Consider the following 16,875-nt stretch of genomic DNA (forward strand, 5'->3'; position numbering starts at 1 on the left):
GGGAGTGTACAGGACATTACAGGGGGTGTACATTACAGGGGGTGTACATTACAGGGGGTGTACATTACAGGGGGGGTGTACATTACAGCGGGTGTACATTACAGGGGGTGTACATTACAGAGGGTGTACATTACAGGGGGTGTACATTACAGAGGGTGTACATTACAGAGGGTGTACATTACAAGGGGTGTACATTACAGAGGGTGTACATTACAGAGGGTGTACATTACAAGGGGTGTACATTACAGAGGGTGTACATTACAGGGGGTGTACATTACAGGGGTGTACATTACAGGGGGTGTACATTACAGAGGGTGTACATTACAGAGGGTGTACATTACAGGGGGTGTACATTACAGGGGGTGTACATTACAGGGGGTGTACATTACAGGGGGTGTACATTACAGGGGTGTACATTACAGAGGGTGTACATTACAGGGGGTGTACATTACAGGGGGTGTACATTACAGGGGGTGTACATTACAGAGGGTGTACATTACAGGGGGTGTACATTACAGGGGGTGTACATTACAGGGGGTGTACATTACAGGGGGTGTACATTACAGCGGGTGTACATTACAGGGGGTGTACATTACAGGGGGTGTACATTACAGGGGGTGTACATTACAGGGGGTGTACATTACAGGGGGTGTACACTACAGGGGTGTACATTACAGGGGGTGTACATTACAGGGGGTGTACATTACAGGGGGTGTACATTACAGGGGGTGTACATTACAGGGGGTGTACATTACAGGGGGTGTACATACAGGGGGTGTACATTACAGGGGGTGTACATTACAGCGGGTGTACATTACAGGGGGTGTACATTACAGAGGGTGTACATTACAGGGGGTGTACATTACAGGGGGTGTACATTACAGCGGGTGTACATTACAGGGGGTGTACATTACAGGGGGGTGTACATTACAGAGGGTGTATATTACAGGGGGTGTACATTACAGGGGGTGTACATTACAGGGGGTGTACATTACAGGGGGTGTACACTACAGGGGGTGTACATTACAGGGGGTGTACATTACAGGGGTGTACATTACAGGGGGTGTACATTACAGGGGGTGTATATTACAGGGGGTGTACATTACAGGGGGTGTACATTACAGGGGGTGTACATTACAGGGGGTGTACATTACAGAGGGTGTACATTACAGGGGGTGTATATTACAGGGGGTGTACATTACAGGGGGTGTACATTACAGGGGGTGTACATTACAGGGGGTGTACATTACAGGGGGTGTACACTACAGGGGGTGTACATTACAGGGGGTGTACATTACAGGGGGTGTATATTACAGGGGTGTACATTACAGGGGGTGTACATTACAGGGGGTGTACATTACAGGGGGTGTACATTACAGGGGGTGTACATTACAGGGGTGTATATTACAGGGGGTGTACATTACAGGGGGTGTACATTACAGGGGGTGTACATTACAGGGGGTGTATATTACAGGGGGTGTACATTACAGGGGGTGTACATTACAGAGGGTGTACATTACAGGGGGTGTACATTACAGGGGGTGTACATTACAGCGGTGTACATTACAGGGGTGTACATTACAGGGGGTGTACATTACAGGGGGTGTACATTACAGGGGGTGTATATTACAGAGGGTGTACATTACAGAGGGTGTACATTACAGGGGGTGTACATTACAGAGGGTGTACATTACAGGGGGTGTACATTACAGAGGGTGTACATTACAGGGGCGTGTACATTACAGGGGGTGTACATTACAGGGGGTGTATATTACAGGGGTGTACATTACAGGGGGTGTACATTACAGCGGGTGTACATTACAGGGGGTGTATATTACAGCGGGTGTACATTACAGGGGGTGTACATTACAGAGGGTGTACATTACAGGGGGTGTACATTACAGGGGGTGTACATTACAGGGGGTGTACATTACAGGGGGTGTACATTACAGGGGGGTGTACATTACAGGGGGTGTATATTACAGGGGGTGTACATTACAGGGGGTGTACATTACAGGGGGTGTACATTACAGGGGGTGTACATTACAGGGGGTGTACATTACAGAGGGTGTACATTACAGCGGGTGTACACTACAGGGGGTGTACATTACAGAGGGTGTACATTACAGGGGGGTGTACATTACAGGGGGTGTACATTACAGGGGGTGTACATTACAGGGGGTGTACATTACAGGGGGTGTACATTACAGGGGGTGTACATTACAGGGGGTGTACATTACAGGGGGTGTACATTACAGGGGGTGTACATTACAGCGGGTGTACATTACAGGGGGTGTACATTACAGAGGGTGTACATTACAGGGGGTGTACATTACAGGGGGTGTACATTACAGGGGGTGTACATTACAGAGGGGTGTACATTACAAGGGGTGTACATTACAGAGGGTGTACATTACAGGGGGTGTACATTACAGGGGGTGTACATTACAGGGGGTGTATATTACAGGGGGTGTATATTACAGGGGTGTACATTACAGGGGGTGTACATTACAGGGGTGTACATTACAGAGGGTGTACATTACAGGGGGTGTACATTACAGGGGGTGTATATTACAGGGGGTGTACATTACAGGGGGTGTACATTACAGAGGGTGTACATTACAGGGGGTGTACATTACAGGGGGTGTACATTACAGGGGGTGTACACTACAGCGGGTGTACATTACAGGGGGTGTATATTACAGGGGGTGTACATTACAGGGGGTGTATATTACAGGGGGTGTACATTACAGGGGGTGTACATTACAGGGGTGTATATTACAGGGGTGTACATTACAGGGGGTGTATATTACAGGGGGTGTATATTACAGGGGGTGTATATTACAGGGGGTGTACATTACAGGGGGTGTATATTACAGGGGGTGTACATTACAGGGGGTGTACATTACAGGGGGTGTATTAAGGGGGTAATTACAGGGGGTGTACATTACAGGGGGTGTACATTACAGGGGGGTACATTACAGGGGGTGTACATTACAGGGGGTGTACATTACAGGGGGTGTACATTACAGGGGGTGTACACTACAGGGGGTGTACACTACAGGGGGTGTACATTACAGGGGGTGTACATTACAGAGGGTGTACATTACAGGGGGTGTACATTACAGGGGGTGTACATTACAGGGGGTGTACACTACAGGGGGTGTACATTACAGGGGGTGTACATTACAGGGGGTGTACATTACAGGGGGTGTACATTACAGGGGGTGTACATTACAGGGGGTGTACATTACAGGGGGTGTACATTACAGGGGGTGTACATTACAGGGGGGTGTACATTACAGGGGGTGTACATTACAGGGGGTGTACATTACAGGGGGTGTACATTACAGGGGGTGTACATTACAGGGGGTGTACATTACAGGGGGTGTACATTACAGGGGGTGTACATTACAGGGGGTGTACATTACAGGGGGTGTACATTACAGGGGGTGTACATTACAGGGGGTGTACATTACAGGGGGTGTACATTACAGCGGGTGTACATTACAGGGGGTGTACACTACAGCGGGTGTACATTACAGGGGGTGTACATTACAGGGGTGTACATTACAGGGGGTGTACATTACAGGGGGTGTACATTACAGGGGGTGTACATTACAGGGGGTGTATATTACAGGGGGTGTACATTACAGGGGGTGTACACTACAGCGGGTGTACATTACAGAGGTGTACATTACAGGGGGTGTACATTACAGAGGGTGTACATTACAGGGGGTGTACATTACAGGGGGTGTACATTACAGGGGGTGTACATTACAGGGGGTGTACATTACAGGGGGTGTATATTACAGGGGGTGTACATTACAGGGGGTGTACATTACAAGTGGTGTATATTACAGGGGGTGTACATTACAAGGGGTGTATATTACAGGGGGTGTATATTACAGGGGGTGTATATTACAAGTGGTGTATATTACAGGGGTGTACATTACAAAGGGTGTATATTACAGGGGGTGTATATTACAGGGGGTGTACATTACAGGGGGTGTACATTACAGGGGGTGTACATTACAGGGGGTGTACATTACAGGGGGTGTACATTACAAGGGGTGTATATTACAGGGGGTGTATATTACAGGGGGTGTACATTACAGGGGGTGTATATTACAGGGGGTGTACATTACAGGGGGTGTATATTACAGGGGGTGTACATTACAGGGGGTGTACATTACAGGGGGTGTATATTACAAGTGGTGTATATTACAGGGGGTGTACATTACAGGGGGTGTATATTACAGGGGGTGTACATTACAGAGGGTGTACATTACAAGGGGTGTACATTACAGGGGGTGTACATTACAGAGGGTGTATATTACAAGTGGTGTATATTACAGGGGGTGTACATTACAGAGGGTGTACATTACAAGGGGTGTATATTACAGGGGGTGTATATTACAGGGGGTGTATATTACAAGTGGTGTATATTACAGGGGGTGTATATTACAGGGGGTGTATATTACAAGGGGTGTATATTACAGGGGGTGTATATTACAGGGGGTGTATATTACAAGTGGTGTATATTACAGGGGGTGTACATTACAGAGGGTGTACATTACAAGGGGTGTACATTACAGGGGGTGTACATTACAGAGGGTGTACATTACAGGGGGTGTACATTACAGGGGGTGTACATTACAGGGGGTGTACATTACAGGGGGTGTACATTACAAGGGGTGTATATTACAGGGGGTGTATATTACAGGGGGTGTACATTACAGGGGGTGTATATTACAGGGGGTGTACATTACAGGGGGTGTATATTACAGGGGGTGTATATTACAGGGGGTGTACATTACAGGGGGTGTACATTACAGGGGGTGTACATTACAAGGGGTGTATATTACAGGGGGTGTACATTACAGGGGGTGTACATTACAGGGGGTGTATATTACAGGGGGTGTACATTACAGGGGGTGTACATTACAGGGGGTGTACATTACAGGGGGTGTACATTACAGGGGGTGTACATTACAGGGGGTGTACATTACAGGGGGTGTATATTACAGGGGGTGTACATTACAGGGGGTGTACATTACAGGGGGTGTACATTACAGGGGGTGTACATTACAAGTGGTGTATATTACAGGGGGTGTACATTACAAGGGGTGTATATTACAGGGGGTGTATATTACAGGGGGTGTATATTACAAGTGGTGTATATTACAGGGGGTGTACATTACAAAGGGTGTATATTACAGGGGGTGTATATTACAGGGGGTGTACATTACAGGGGGTGTACATTACAGGGGGTGTACATTACAGGGGGTGTACATTACAGGGGGTGTACATTACAGGGGGTGTACATTACAGGGGGTGTACATTACAGGGGGTGTACATTACAGGGGGTGTACATTACAAGGGGTGTATATTACAGGGGGTGTATATTACAGGGGGTGTATATTACAGGGGGTGTATATTACAGGGGGTGTACATTACAGGGGGTGTACATTACAGGGGGTGTACATTACAAGGGGTGTATATTACAGGGGGTGTATATTACAGGGGGTGTACATTACAGGGGGTGTATATTACAAGTGGTGTATATTACAGGGGGTGTACATTACAAGGGGTGTATATTACAGGGGGTGTATATTACAGGGGGTGTACATTACAGGGTTTTTCTGCCATCGATTTCCACCGAGTCGCCAATGTGGATTTCTGCTCCATTCAAGCCATTTCCATTTGTGCCGGTGGTGATTCGTACGATATAGACTCGGTAATGGTAGAATAAATCAACTCTCCACCAAGGGGATTGTTCACTACTTGTGCTGCTGCACGATCCCAACTTGCAATTAGTGTTGGCATTTCCATCGATTGCATGCCCAGCCTCTCCGAGTTCTCCGACGCTAGACTGGGTCGCCCGAATGGTCGCAGCCAGATTGCCTGTAAACAGGGGGATGAAAGTTGTTTAAAGGCTCAATACTACAGAAATCCTAGAGGAGAAAAAAAGTGCCGGGGTGAAATTAAAAAGGAAATTACGAAATCAAAGAGAGGGCATGAAAAAATATTGGCAAGTAAAATCAAGGAAAACCTAAAAATGTTTTGTAAATACATTAAGAGCAAGAGGATAACTAAAGAAAGAGTCGGGCCTATTAGAGACCGTAACGGTAACCTGTGTGTGGAAGCGGAAGACGTGGGTATGGTCCTTAATGAATACTTTACATCTGTTTTCACAAAAGACAGGGGCGATGCAGACATTGCAATGAGGAAGGAGGAGTGTGAAATATTACATTAAATAAACACAGTGAGAGAGGATGTACTAGAAAGGCTGGTCCAGCCTGGTCCAGATGGCTTGTATCCCAGGTTGTGAAGGGAATTGGGGGAGGAGATAGCGGAAGGTCTTGCCATAATTTTCCAATCTTCCCTAGATGCGGGGGAGGTGCCTAAGGATTGGAAAGTGGCAAATGTGACACCATTGTTCAAGAAAGGGTGTAAGGACAACCCTGGTAACTACAGGCCGGTCAGTTTAACATCAGTGGTGGGTAAAGTTTTAGAAACAATAATCAAGGAAAAGATTAATGGGCACTTGGAGAGGTTTAAGCTAATTAAGGAGAGCCAACACAGATTTGTAAAAGGCAGATTGTGTGTGACTAATCTAATTGAATTTTTTGATGAAGTAACAGGGAGGATTGATGAAGGGAATGCAATGGATGTTGTCTACATTGATTTTAGGAAGGCGTTTGACAAAGTACCACATAGAAGGCTGGTTAACAAAATTGAGGCACATGGAATAGGTGGGTCAGTGGCAGATTGGATAAGGAATTGGCTTAAGGACAGAAAACAGCGAGTTGTGGTAAATGGCTGTTTTTCAGACTGGAGGATGGTAGACAGTGGTGTTCCCCAAGGGTCAGTGCTGGGACCACTGCTTTTTTTGATATATATAAATGACCTGGATATTGGAATACAGAGTAGAATTTCTAAATTTGCCGATGACACCAAACTTGGGGGTGTGGCAGACAGTGATGATAATACCAATCGACTGCAACAGGACATCGAAAGGCTAGCAGAATGGGCAGACAAGTGGTAGATGGAATTTAATACAGAGAAGTGTGAGGCGATGCATTTTGGCAGAAGGAACAGGGAGAGGCAATATACACTTAATGGCACAGTTTTAAAGAGTGTTCAGGGACAGAGGGACCTGGGAGTTAATGTGCATAGGTCCCTGAAGGTGGAAGGACATATTGAGAGAGTGGTTAGCAAAGCATATGGGATCTTGGGCTTCATAAATAGAGGTATTGAATACAAAAGTAGAGAAGTTATTCTGAACCTTTATAAAGCGCTGGTTAGGCCACAGCTGGTCTATTGCGTCCAGTTCTGGTCACCACACTTTAGGAAGGATGTGAAGGCCCTTGAGAGGGTGCGGAGGAGATTTACCAGAATGGTTCTGGGGATGGGGGATCTGAGCTACAAGGACAGGTTGGAGAAGCTGGATTTGTTTTCATTAGAGCAAAGGAGGTTGCGGGGTGATTTGATAGAGGTGTACAAGATTATGACGGGTTTGGATAGGCTAGACGGGGAAAGGCTGTTCCCACTAGTTGATGGTACAAGGACTAGGGGACACAGATTTAAGGTTTTGGGCAAGAGATATAGGGCTGACGTGAGGAAAAACTTTTTTATGCAGTGAGTGGTGAGGACCTGGAACTCGCTGCCGACGGAAGTGGTGGAAGCGGAGACACTCAATGTTTTCAAGGGGAGACTGGATAAGCACTTGAGGGGAATAAACTTGCAGGGCTACGGGGATAGAGCGGGGGAATGGGGCTGACTGGATTGCTCTACAGAGAGCCGGCATGAACTCAATGGGCTGAATGGCCTCCTTCTGTGCCGTTATGACTCTATAACCTTTTGACTCAGAGATGAGGCAAGGCTGTTACCCACTGAGCCAAAGTTGACACTGAAATTGAGGAGCCAACTGGGGAACAGGCTCTCCTAGATTGGGTATTGTGCAATGAGAAGGGGTTCATTAATAATCGTGTTGTGCGGGGTCCTTTAGGGAAGAGTGACCATAACATGATAGAATTCTTCATTAAAATGGAAAGTGAAGAAGTCCAATCCAAAACTAGGGTCCTAAATCTAAACAAGGGAACCCATGAAGGTATGAGGAGTGAGTTGGCTATGATAAATTGGGGAGCTTCATTAAAAGGCATGATAGTGGATAGGCAATGGCTAACATTTAAGGAACCAATGCATGAATTGCAACAATTATACATTCTTTTCTGGCGCAAAAACACAAAAGAAAAAGTGGGCCAACCATGGCTAACAAAAACAACAAAGGGTAGTATTAGATCCAACATTGCCAGAAAAAGTAGCAAGCCTGAGGATTGGGAGCAGTTTAGAGTTCAGCAAAAAAGGACCAAGAGATTGATTAAGAGGGGGTAAAATAGAGTATGAGAGTAAACTTGCAAGGAACATAAAAGCAGACTGTAAAAGCTTCTGCAAATATGTAAAAAGAAAAAGATTAGTGAAGACAAATGTAGGTCCCTTACAGTCAGAAACGGGAGAATTTATAATGGGAAACAAGGAAATGGCTGAGCAATTAAACAAATACTTTGATTCTGTCTTCACGGAAGAGGACACAAATAACTTTCCAGAAATGCTAGGGAACCAAGGGTTTATTGAGAAGGAGGAATTAAAGGAAATTAGTATTAGTAAAAAAATAGTGCTGGAGAAATTAATGGGACTGAAAGCTGATAAATCCCCAGGGCCTGATAATCAGCATCCCAGAGTACTAAAAGAGGTAGCCATGGAAACAGTGGATGCATTGGTTGTCATCTTCCAAAATTCTATAGATTGTGAAACAGTTCCGGCAGATTGGAGGGTGGCAAATGTAACCCTACTATTTAAAAAAGGGGGGAGAGAAAACAGGGAACTACAGACCGGTTAGCCTAACATCAGTAGTAGGGAAAATGCTAGAGTCTATTATAAAGAATGTGATAACAGGACACTTAGAAAATATCAACGGGTTTAGACAAAGTCAACATGGATTTATGAAAGGGGAATCGAGTTTGACAAACCTACTGGAGTTTTTTGAGGATGTAACTGGTAGAATAGATAAGGGAGAACTAGTGGATGTGGTGTATTTGGATTTTCAGAAGGCCTTTGATAAAGTCTCATATAAGAGGTTAATGAGCAAAATTAAAGCATATGGGATTGGGGGTAATATACTGGCCTGGATTGAAAATTGGTTAACAGACAGGAAACAGAGTAGGAATAAATGGGTCTTTTTCGGGGTGGCAGGCGGTGACTAGTGGGGTACCGCAGGGATCAGTGCTTGGGCCCCAGCTATTCACAATATATATCAATGATTTAGGTGAGGGAACCAAATGTAATATTTCCAAGTTTGCTGACGACACGAAACTAGGTGGGATTGTGAGTTGTGAGGAAGATGCAAAGAGGCTTCAAGCTGATTTAGACAAGTTGAGTGAGTGGGCAAATACATGGCAGATGCAGTATAACGTGGATAAATGTGAATCTATATTAACGATTTGGAGGAAGGGACCGAGTGCAACATATCCAAGTTTGCCGACGATACAAAGATGGGAGGGAAAGCAGTGAGTGAGGATGACATAAAAAACCTGCAAAAGGACATAGACAGGCTAAGTGAGTGAGCAGAAATTTGGCAGATGCAATATAATGTTGGAAAGTGTGAGGTTATGCACTTTGGCAGAAAAAATCAAAGAGCAAGTTATTATCTAAATGGAGAGAAACTGCAAAGTGCTACAGTACAAAGGGATCTGGGGGTCCTGGTGCATGAAACACAAAAAGTTAGTATGCAGGTGCAGCAGGTGATCAGGAAGGCCAATGGAATCTTGGCTTTTATTGCAAGGGGGATGGAGTATAAAAACAGGGAAGTCTTGCTTCAGTTATACAGGGTATTGGTGAGGCCACACCTGGAATACTGCGTGCAGTTTTGGTTTCCATATTTAAGAAAAGATACACTTGCTCTCGAGGCGGTTCAGAGAAGGTTCACTTGGTTGATTCCAGAGATGAGGGGGTTGACGTATGAGGAAAGGTTGAGTAGGTTGGGACTCTACTCATTGGAGTTCAGAAGAATGAGAGGCGATCTTATCGAAACATATAAGATTATTGCTCAAGATAAAAAATCAAGGGATTGGGGGTAATATTCTGGCGTGGGTGGAGGATTGGCTCTCTAACAGAAAGCAGAGAGTTGGGATAAATGGTTCGTTCTCAGATTGGCAACCAGTAACTAGTGGTGTTCCGCAGGGGTCAGTGCTGGGTCCCCAACTCTTTACAATCTATATTAATGATTTGGAGGAGGGGACCGAGTGCAACATATCAAAGTTTGCAGATGATACAAAGATGGGACGGAAAGTAGTGAGTGAGGAGGACATAAAAAACCTGCAAAGGGACATAGACAGGCTAAGTAAGTGGGCAGAGATTTGGCAGATGGAATACAATACTGGAAAGTGTGAGGTTATGCACTTTGGCAGGAAAAATCATAGAGCAAGTTATTATCTTAATGGCAAGAAACTGGAAAGTACTGTAGTACAAAGGGATCTGGGGGTCCTGGTGCACGAAACTCAAAAAGTTAGTATGCAGGTGCAGCAAGTGATTAAGAAGGCCAATGGAATGTTGGCTTTTATTGCTAGGGGGTTGGAATATAAAAACAGGGAGGTAATTGCTGCAGTTGTACAAGGTATTGGCGAGGCCGCACCTGGAATACTGCATACAGTTTTGGTGTCCATACTTAAGAAAAGACATACTTGCTCTCGAGTCAGTACAAAGAAGGTTCACTCGGTTAATCCCGGGGATGAGGGGGTGGTCATATGAGGAGAGGTTGAGTAGATTGGGACTCTACTCATTGGAGTTCAGAAGAATGAGAGGCGATCTTATTGAAACATATAAGATTGTGAAGGGGCTTGATCGGGTGGATGCGGTGAGGATGTTCCCAATGATGGGTGAAACTAGAACTAGGGGGCATAATCTTAAAATAAGGGGCTGCTCATTCAAAACTGAGATGAGGAGAAACTTCTTCACTCAGAGGGTGGTAGGTTTGTGGAATTTGCTGCCCCAGAAAGCTGTGGAAGCTACATCATTAAATAAATTTAAAACAGAAATAGATAGTTTCCTAGAAGTAAAGGGAATTAAGGGTTACGGGGAGCGGGCAGGAAATTGGACATGAGTCTGGGTTCGGAATGGTCATGGCCCTGTGGGTAGTGGAGTGGGCCCAGGGGCCGTGTAGCCTTGTTCTGCTCCTACTGTGTTCTAATTCTGTTAGATTTCAGGAGATGGTTTTATTCCTGTTCCTGGCTGGGGTGGAGATCGCCTTTACAGAAGGTAAGTACTGTAGAAAATATAGGGACAGAGTGATCTCCTGGAAGAATTTCGATCGCCTAGATGGGTCGGAGAGGAATTTCCCAGATTTGTTTCTCCCAAATTGGCCATTGGGTCTTTATCTGGTTTTTCGCCTCTCCCGGGAGATCACATGGGTTCGGGTGGATGCAGAGTGATAGAAGATTTGAGGTTAGGATCAGATCAGCCATGATCTTATTGAATGGTGGAGCAGGCTCGAGGGGCCGATTGGCCTACTCCTGCTCCTATTTCTTATGTTCTTATGTTCTTATGTTCTAAGATTGTGAGGGGGCTTGATCGGGTGGATGCGGTGAGGATGTTTCCACTGATGGGTGAGACTAGAACTAGGGGGCATAATCTTAGAATAAAACTGAGATGAGGAGAAACTTCTTCACTCAGAGGGTAGTAAATCTATGGAATTTGCTACCTTAGAGAGCTGTGGAAGCTGCAACATTAAATAAATTTAAAATGGAGATAGACAGTTTCCTAGCAGATAAGGGAATTAGGGGTTACGGGGAGAGGGCAGGGAAGTGGACGTGAGTCTAGATTCAGATCAGCCATGATCCTATTGAATGGCGGAGCAGGCCCGAGGGGCCGTATGGCCTACTCCTGCTCCTATTTCTTATGTTCTTATGTTCTTAAGTTATCCACTTCGGTAGGAAAAACAGAAAGGCAGAGTATTATTTAAATGGTGATAGATTGGGAAATGTTGATGTATAAAGGTGTGGAGATGCTGGAGTTGGACTGGGGTGGGCAAATGTAAGAAGTCACACAACACCAGGTTATACTCCAACAGCTTTATTTGAAATCACAAGCTTTCGGAGCGCTGCTCCTTCTTCAGGTGAAGTGGAGAAATGCATAGAGACACAGCTTATATAGTCAGAGAATCATGTCAGATGTTTACAGGTACCTGTAAACATCTGACATGATTCTCTGACTATATAAGCTGTGTCTCTATGCATTTCTCCACTTCACCTGAAGAAGGAGCAGCGCTCCGAAAGCTTGTGATTTCAAATAAAGCTGTTGGACTATAACCTGGTGATGTATAAAGGGACCTGGGTGTCCTTGTACACCAGTCACTGAAAGCAAACATGCAGGTGCAGCAAGCAGTTAGGAAGGCAAATGGTATGTTGGCCTTCATTGCAAGAGGATTTGAGTACAGGAGCAAGGATGTCTTCCTACAGTTGTACAGGGCCTTGGTGAGACCACACCTGGAGTACTGTGTGCAGTTTTGATCTCCTTACCTAAGAAAGGATATACTTGCCATAGAGGGAGTATAGCGAAGGTTCACCAGACTGATTCCTGGGATGGCAGGACTGTCGTATGAGGAGAGATTGGGTCGACTAGACCTGTATTCACTAGAGTTTAGAAGAATGAGAGGGGATCTCATTGAAACGTATAAAATTCTGACAGGGCTAGACAGACTGGATGCAGGGAGGATGTTTCCCCTGGCTGGGGGGTCTAGAATGAGGGGTCACAGTCTCAGGATACGGGGTAGGACATTGTGGACTGAGATGAGGAGAAATTTCTTCACTCATAGGGTGGTGAACCTGTGGAATTCTCTACCACAGTAGACTGTGGAGGCCAAGTCACTGAATATATTTAAGAAGGAGATAGATAGATTTCTGGACACAAAAGGCATCAAGGGGTATGGGGAGAGAGTGGGGATATGGTATTGAGATAGAGGATCAGCCACGACACACACACAGACACACACACACACAGACACACACACACACAGACACACACAGACACACAGACACACACACACACACACACACACAGACACACACACACACACACACACAGACACACACACAGACACACACAGACAGTCACAAACCCTGGCTGGGCCCATTATCCGCTGGTCTCTATCAGAGCTGTGACTGAGCTCAGGAAGCTGCCAGTCAGGGCCAGTCTAATCCAAGGCGGGCTGCTCCTGCTCTCAGTCACTGAGCACTGACCCAGTCTGACCAGCCCCAGTCTGCATCAATAACCAGAGTAAATGCGAATCAAACGCTGACTGAATCTTCCTGCCGGTGTTTGTAACTGGTGGTAACTGCCACACGTTAATTTCTTACCTGTTGAGGGATGAGATTGAGCAAGCCCCCAGAGACAGGCAAACACCAGCATGTAATGGGACTTCATTCTGTAGAGAAAAAAAGAAGAGGAAATGTTAACCACACTGAAAGAGCAGATGCCAGTTGTTGAAAGGAAATTTTCGTGTGCCTGACAGACATTAATAAAAATTTGATTAATATTTATTGGGCGGTTTAGCTCCTTTCATCATCCAGCCATGTTAGGAAGACTTTTGTCTTTTTTCTCGGCGACAGTTGACTATTATTAGGAGATGAGTAAAGCTCCCTCTACACTGTCCCATCAAACACTCCCAGGGCAGGATATAGGAAATAGGTTCCTATTTTGTGCCCCTTCGACTGACTGTAAGCTCTAATACAGATTGAAGATGGACATTGAGGAACAGGATGCTAGGGAAAAGTCCCAGCCTGGATGCACTCCCCGATCCCCAGAATACAATCGGACTGCAGGAAAAGAGATCAGGAAAGCTTGCTCACCTTGTGCAGGATCCTCGCAGGTGCTTAGATTGGCGGTTTGATCAGAGTTTATATCACAGCAGCTTAGAGACGGGTCAGTGTGCAACTGGTCACATGCTGCTGGAGCTGGGTTTCTATTGGCTAAAAGTTTGATGCCATTTGTCAATCTTAGGAAATATCAATTGAGCAAAACCCGCATAAAATAGAAGAACAAGAGGAATTCGCAATACGTGTCGGACCGTTACTCAGGATGGGGAAAGAGGGAACAGACTGTTTGAAAGGAGAAGTGCAGCGAGACTGAGGGCTCGGGGGGAGTGACGAGGTCAGAGGAGCACTGTAATCAATCTGGACTTCTTTCTATTATGTCTGTGAATGATTGAGACACGGACAGCAGGAGTTGAACAAAACAAGTCTTTACTGCTGGAAGTCAATAGTGAAACTGAAAACAACAGCAGCTCACTAGCGCCTTTTATACAGGGGTGGTCACTGCCGGTACTGCAGTCTGAGACCAGTTATTCTCTTAAAGGTACATACACAACAATTCCTCCCCTTTTAGATAAACAGTACATAACATTCATTTAACAACTAAATGATAACTAATTACAATCACAATTACAGTCGCTAGATACATTGGTTAAGTTTAAGCAATTGTAAGTTCAGTCTTTGAGGAGGCCTCCTGATTCTGTCTGGATAACGCCTCTTTGGGGTATCAGGTTCTTCTGGCAATGCTGAGTCGGGATCAATGTCGTTGTTTGGTTCATCTGCTTCCAATATCACCGGTTCTGCGGTAGCTGCAATTGGTACATCGATTTCATTGCCAGGTGTATCAGATCGTGGTGTGGAGTTGACGTTTTCCAGTGACTCTAGAATCTGGTCAGCATGGCATCTTACAATGCTCTCTCCAACGTCCACGGTATACATGAAAGGTCCTTGCCGTGTACAAATCGTTCCTGGCTGCCATTTCTCAGTGCGGTAGTCCCGGGCCAAAACTGGTTGACCTAACTTAAAACTCCTGGTCGGCCTTTCATTCATATTCTGAAACTGCCTGTTCTCCACATCTCTTCGGACGTTTGGCTTAACCAAATCCAAGCGGCATCGTAGTCTTCGATTGAAGAACATCATGGCTGGAGTTTGGTTGGAGTGAGGAGGACATAAAAAACCTGCAAAGGGACATAGACAGGCTAAGTAAGTGGGCAGAGATTTGGCAGATGGAATACAATACTGGAAAGTGTGAGGTTATGCACTTTGGCAGGAAAAATCATAGAGCAAGTTATTATCTTAATGGCAAGAAACTGGAAAGTACTGTAGTACAAAGGGATCTGGGGGTCCTGGTGCACGAAACTCAAAAAGTTAGTATGCAGGTGCAGCAAGTGATCAAGAAGGCCAATGGAATGTTGGCTTTTATTGCTAGGGGGTTGGAATATAAAAACAGGGAGGTATTGCTGCAGTTGTACAAGGTATTGGTGAGGCCGCACCTGGAATACTGCATACAGTTTTGGTGTCCATACTTAAGAAAAGACATACTTGCTCTCGAGTCAGTACAAAGAAGGTTCACTCGGTTAATCCCGGGGATGAGGGGGTGGTCATATGAGGAGAGGCTGAGTAGATTGGGACTCTACTCATTGGAGTTCAGAAGAATGAGAGGCGATCTTATTGAAACATATAAGATTGTGAAGGGGCTTGATCGGGTGGATGCGGTGAGGATGTTCCCAATGATGGGTGAAACTAGAACTAGGGGGCATAATCTTAAAATAAGGGGCTGCTCATTCAAAACTGAGATGAGGAGAAACTTCTTCACTCAGAGGGTGGTAGGTTTGTGGAATTTGCTGCCCCAGAAAGCTGTGGAAGCTACATCATTAAATAAATTTAAAACAGAAATAGATAGTTTCCTAGAAGTAAAGGGAATAAAGGGTTACGGGGAGCGGGCAGGAAATTGGACATGAGTCTGGGTTCGGAATGGTCATGGCCCTGTGGGTAGTGGAGCGGGCCCAGGGGCCGTGTAGCCTTGTTCTGCTCCTACTGTGTTCTAATTCTGTTAGATTTCAGGAGATGGTTTTATTCCTGTTCCTGGCTGGGGTGGAGATCGCCTTTACAGAAGGTAAGTACTGTAGAAAATATAGGGACAGAGTGATCTCCTGGAAGAATTTCGATCGCCTAGATGGGTCGGAGAGGAATTTCCCAGATTTTTTTCTCCCAAATTGGCCATTGGGTCTTTATCTGGTTTTTCACCTCTCCCGGGAGATCACATGGGTTCGGGTGGATGCAGAGTGATAGAAGATTTGAGGTTAGGATCAGATCAGCCATGATCTTATTGAATGGTGGAGCAGGCTCAAGGGGCCGATTGGCCTACTCCTGCTCCTATTTCTTATGTTCTTATGTTCTTATGTAACCGCATGTGTCGCATTCCGGTAGGCAAACAAGAAGTTGTCCACCTTGTGTTGTAGGGGTATATCTTCATTACACATTGCCTTGATAGCTTTCTTGAATGTTTGGACAAACCTCTCGGCCAATCCATTAGTGGCTGGATGATATGGGGCAGATGTGTAATGCTTAACACCATTGTTCTTTAAGAACCTCCGGAACTCTTCAGACACAAACTGTGGTCCATTGTCAGAGCAAATCTTTTCAGGCAGCCCATTCCTGGCGAATATGGTTCGTAAAACTGTGATAGTTTTTTCCGTGGTGGTTGAGGACATTTTTATTACCTCTGGCCACTTTGAATGTGCATCCACCGCAATTAAAAACATCGAGTCCATGAAGGGACCAGCAAAATCAATGTGCACCCTTTGCCATGGTGATGAGGGCCACTCCCATGGATGCAGAGGAGCTTGTGGTGTGGCGTTTTGGACCTTCTGGCATCCTGCACAGCTCTTGGTCATCTCTTCGATTTCTCTATCGATTCCCGGCCACCACACAAACGCTCTGGCTAAGTTCTTCATTTTTACCCCGCCCAGATGACCCTCATGAAGTTCATTGAGCAATCTATCCG

General features: G+C 45.5%; 1 protein-coding gene across 1 annotated transcript; it reads right to left on the reverse strand.

The window, feature by feature from the left end:
* Positions 1 to 5,608: 5,608 nt before the first annotated feature.
* On the reverse strand, positions 5,609 to 13,947 carry LOC147116793 (fucolectin-5-like). The gene is made up of 3 exons (XM_085987207.1): positions 13,908 to 13,947; positions 13,416 to 13,483; positions 5,609 to 5,907 (listed from the first exon to the last, which is right to left on the reverse strand). Exons 2-3 carry the CDS (start codon positions 13,480 to 13,482, stop codon positions 5,633 to 5,635), a joined length of 342 nt encoding a protein of 113 aa, XP_085843333.1. The 5' UTR covers position 13,483; positions 13,908 to 13,947; the 3' UTR covers positions 5,609 to 5,632.
* Positions 13,948 to 16,875: the final 2,928 nt, after the last annotated feature.

The sequence above is a fragment of the Somniosus microcephalus genome, chromosome 5 (genome assembly GCF_052327205.1).
Source record: "Somniosus microcephalus isolate GS21.2 chromosome 5, FLI_Smic_1.0, whole genome shotgun sequence".
NCBI classification, from domain to species: domain Eukaryota; kingdom Metazoa; phylum Chordata; class Chondrichthyes; order Squaliformes; family Somniosidae; genus Somniosus; species Somniosus microcephalus.

Excerpts from the sequence above, each read along its gene's own strand:
- LOC147116793 (XM_085987207.1), bottom strand. The coding sequence starts at position 13,482 with ATGAAGTCCCATTACATGCTGGTGTTTGCCTGTCTCTGGGGGCTTGCT. Across the intron at positions 5,908-13,415 it reads TCAATCTCATCCCTCAACAG|GCAATCTGGCTGCGACCATT; the intron begins GTAAGAAATTAA and ends CCCTGTTTACAG.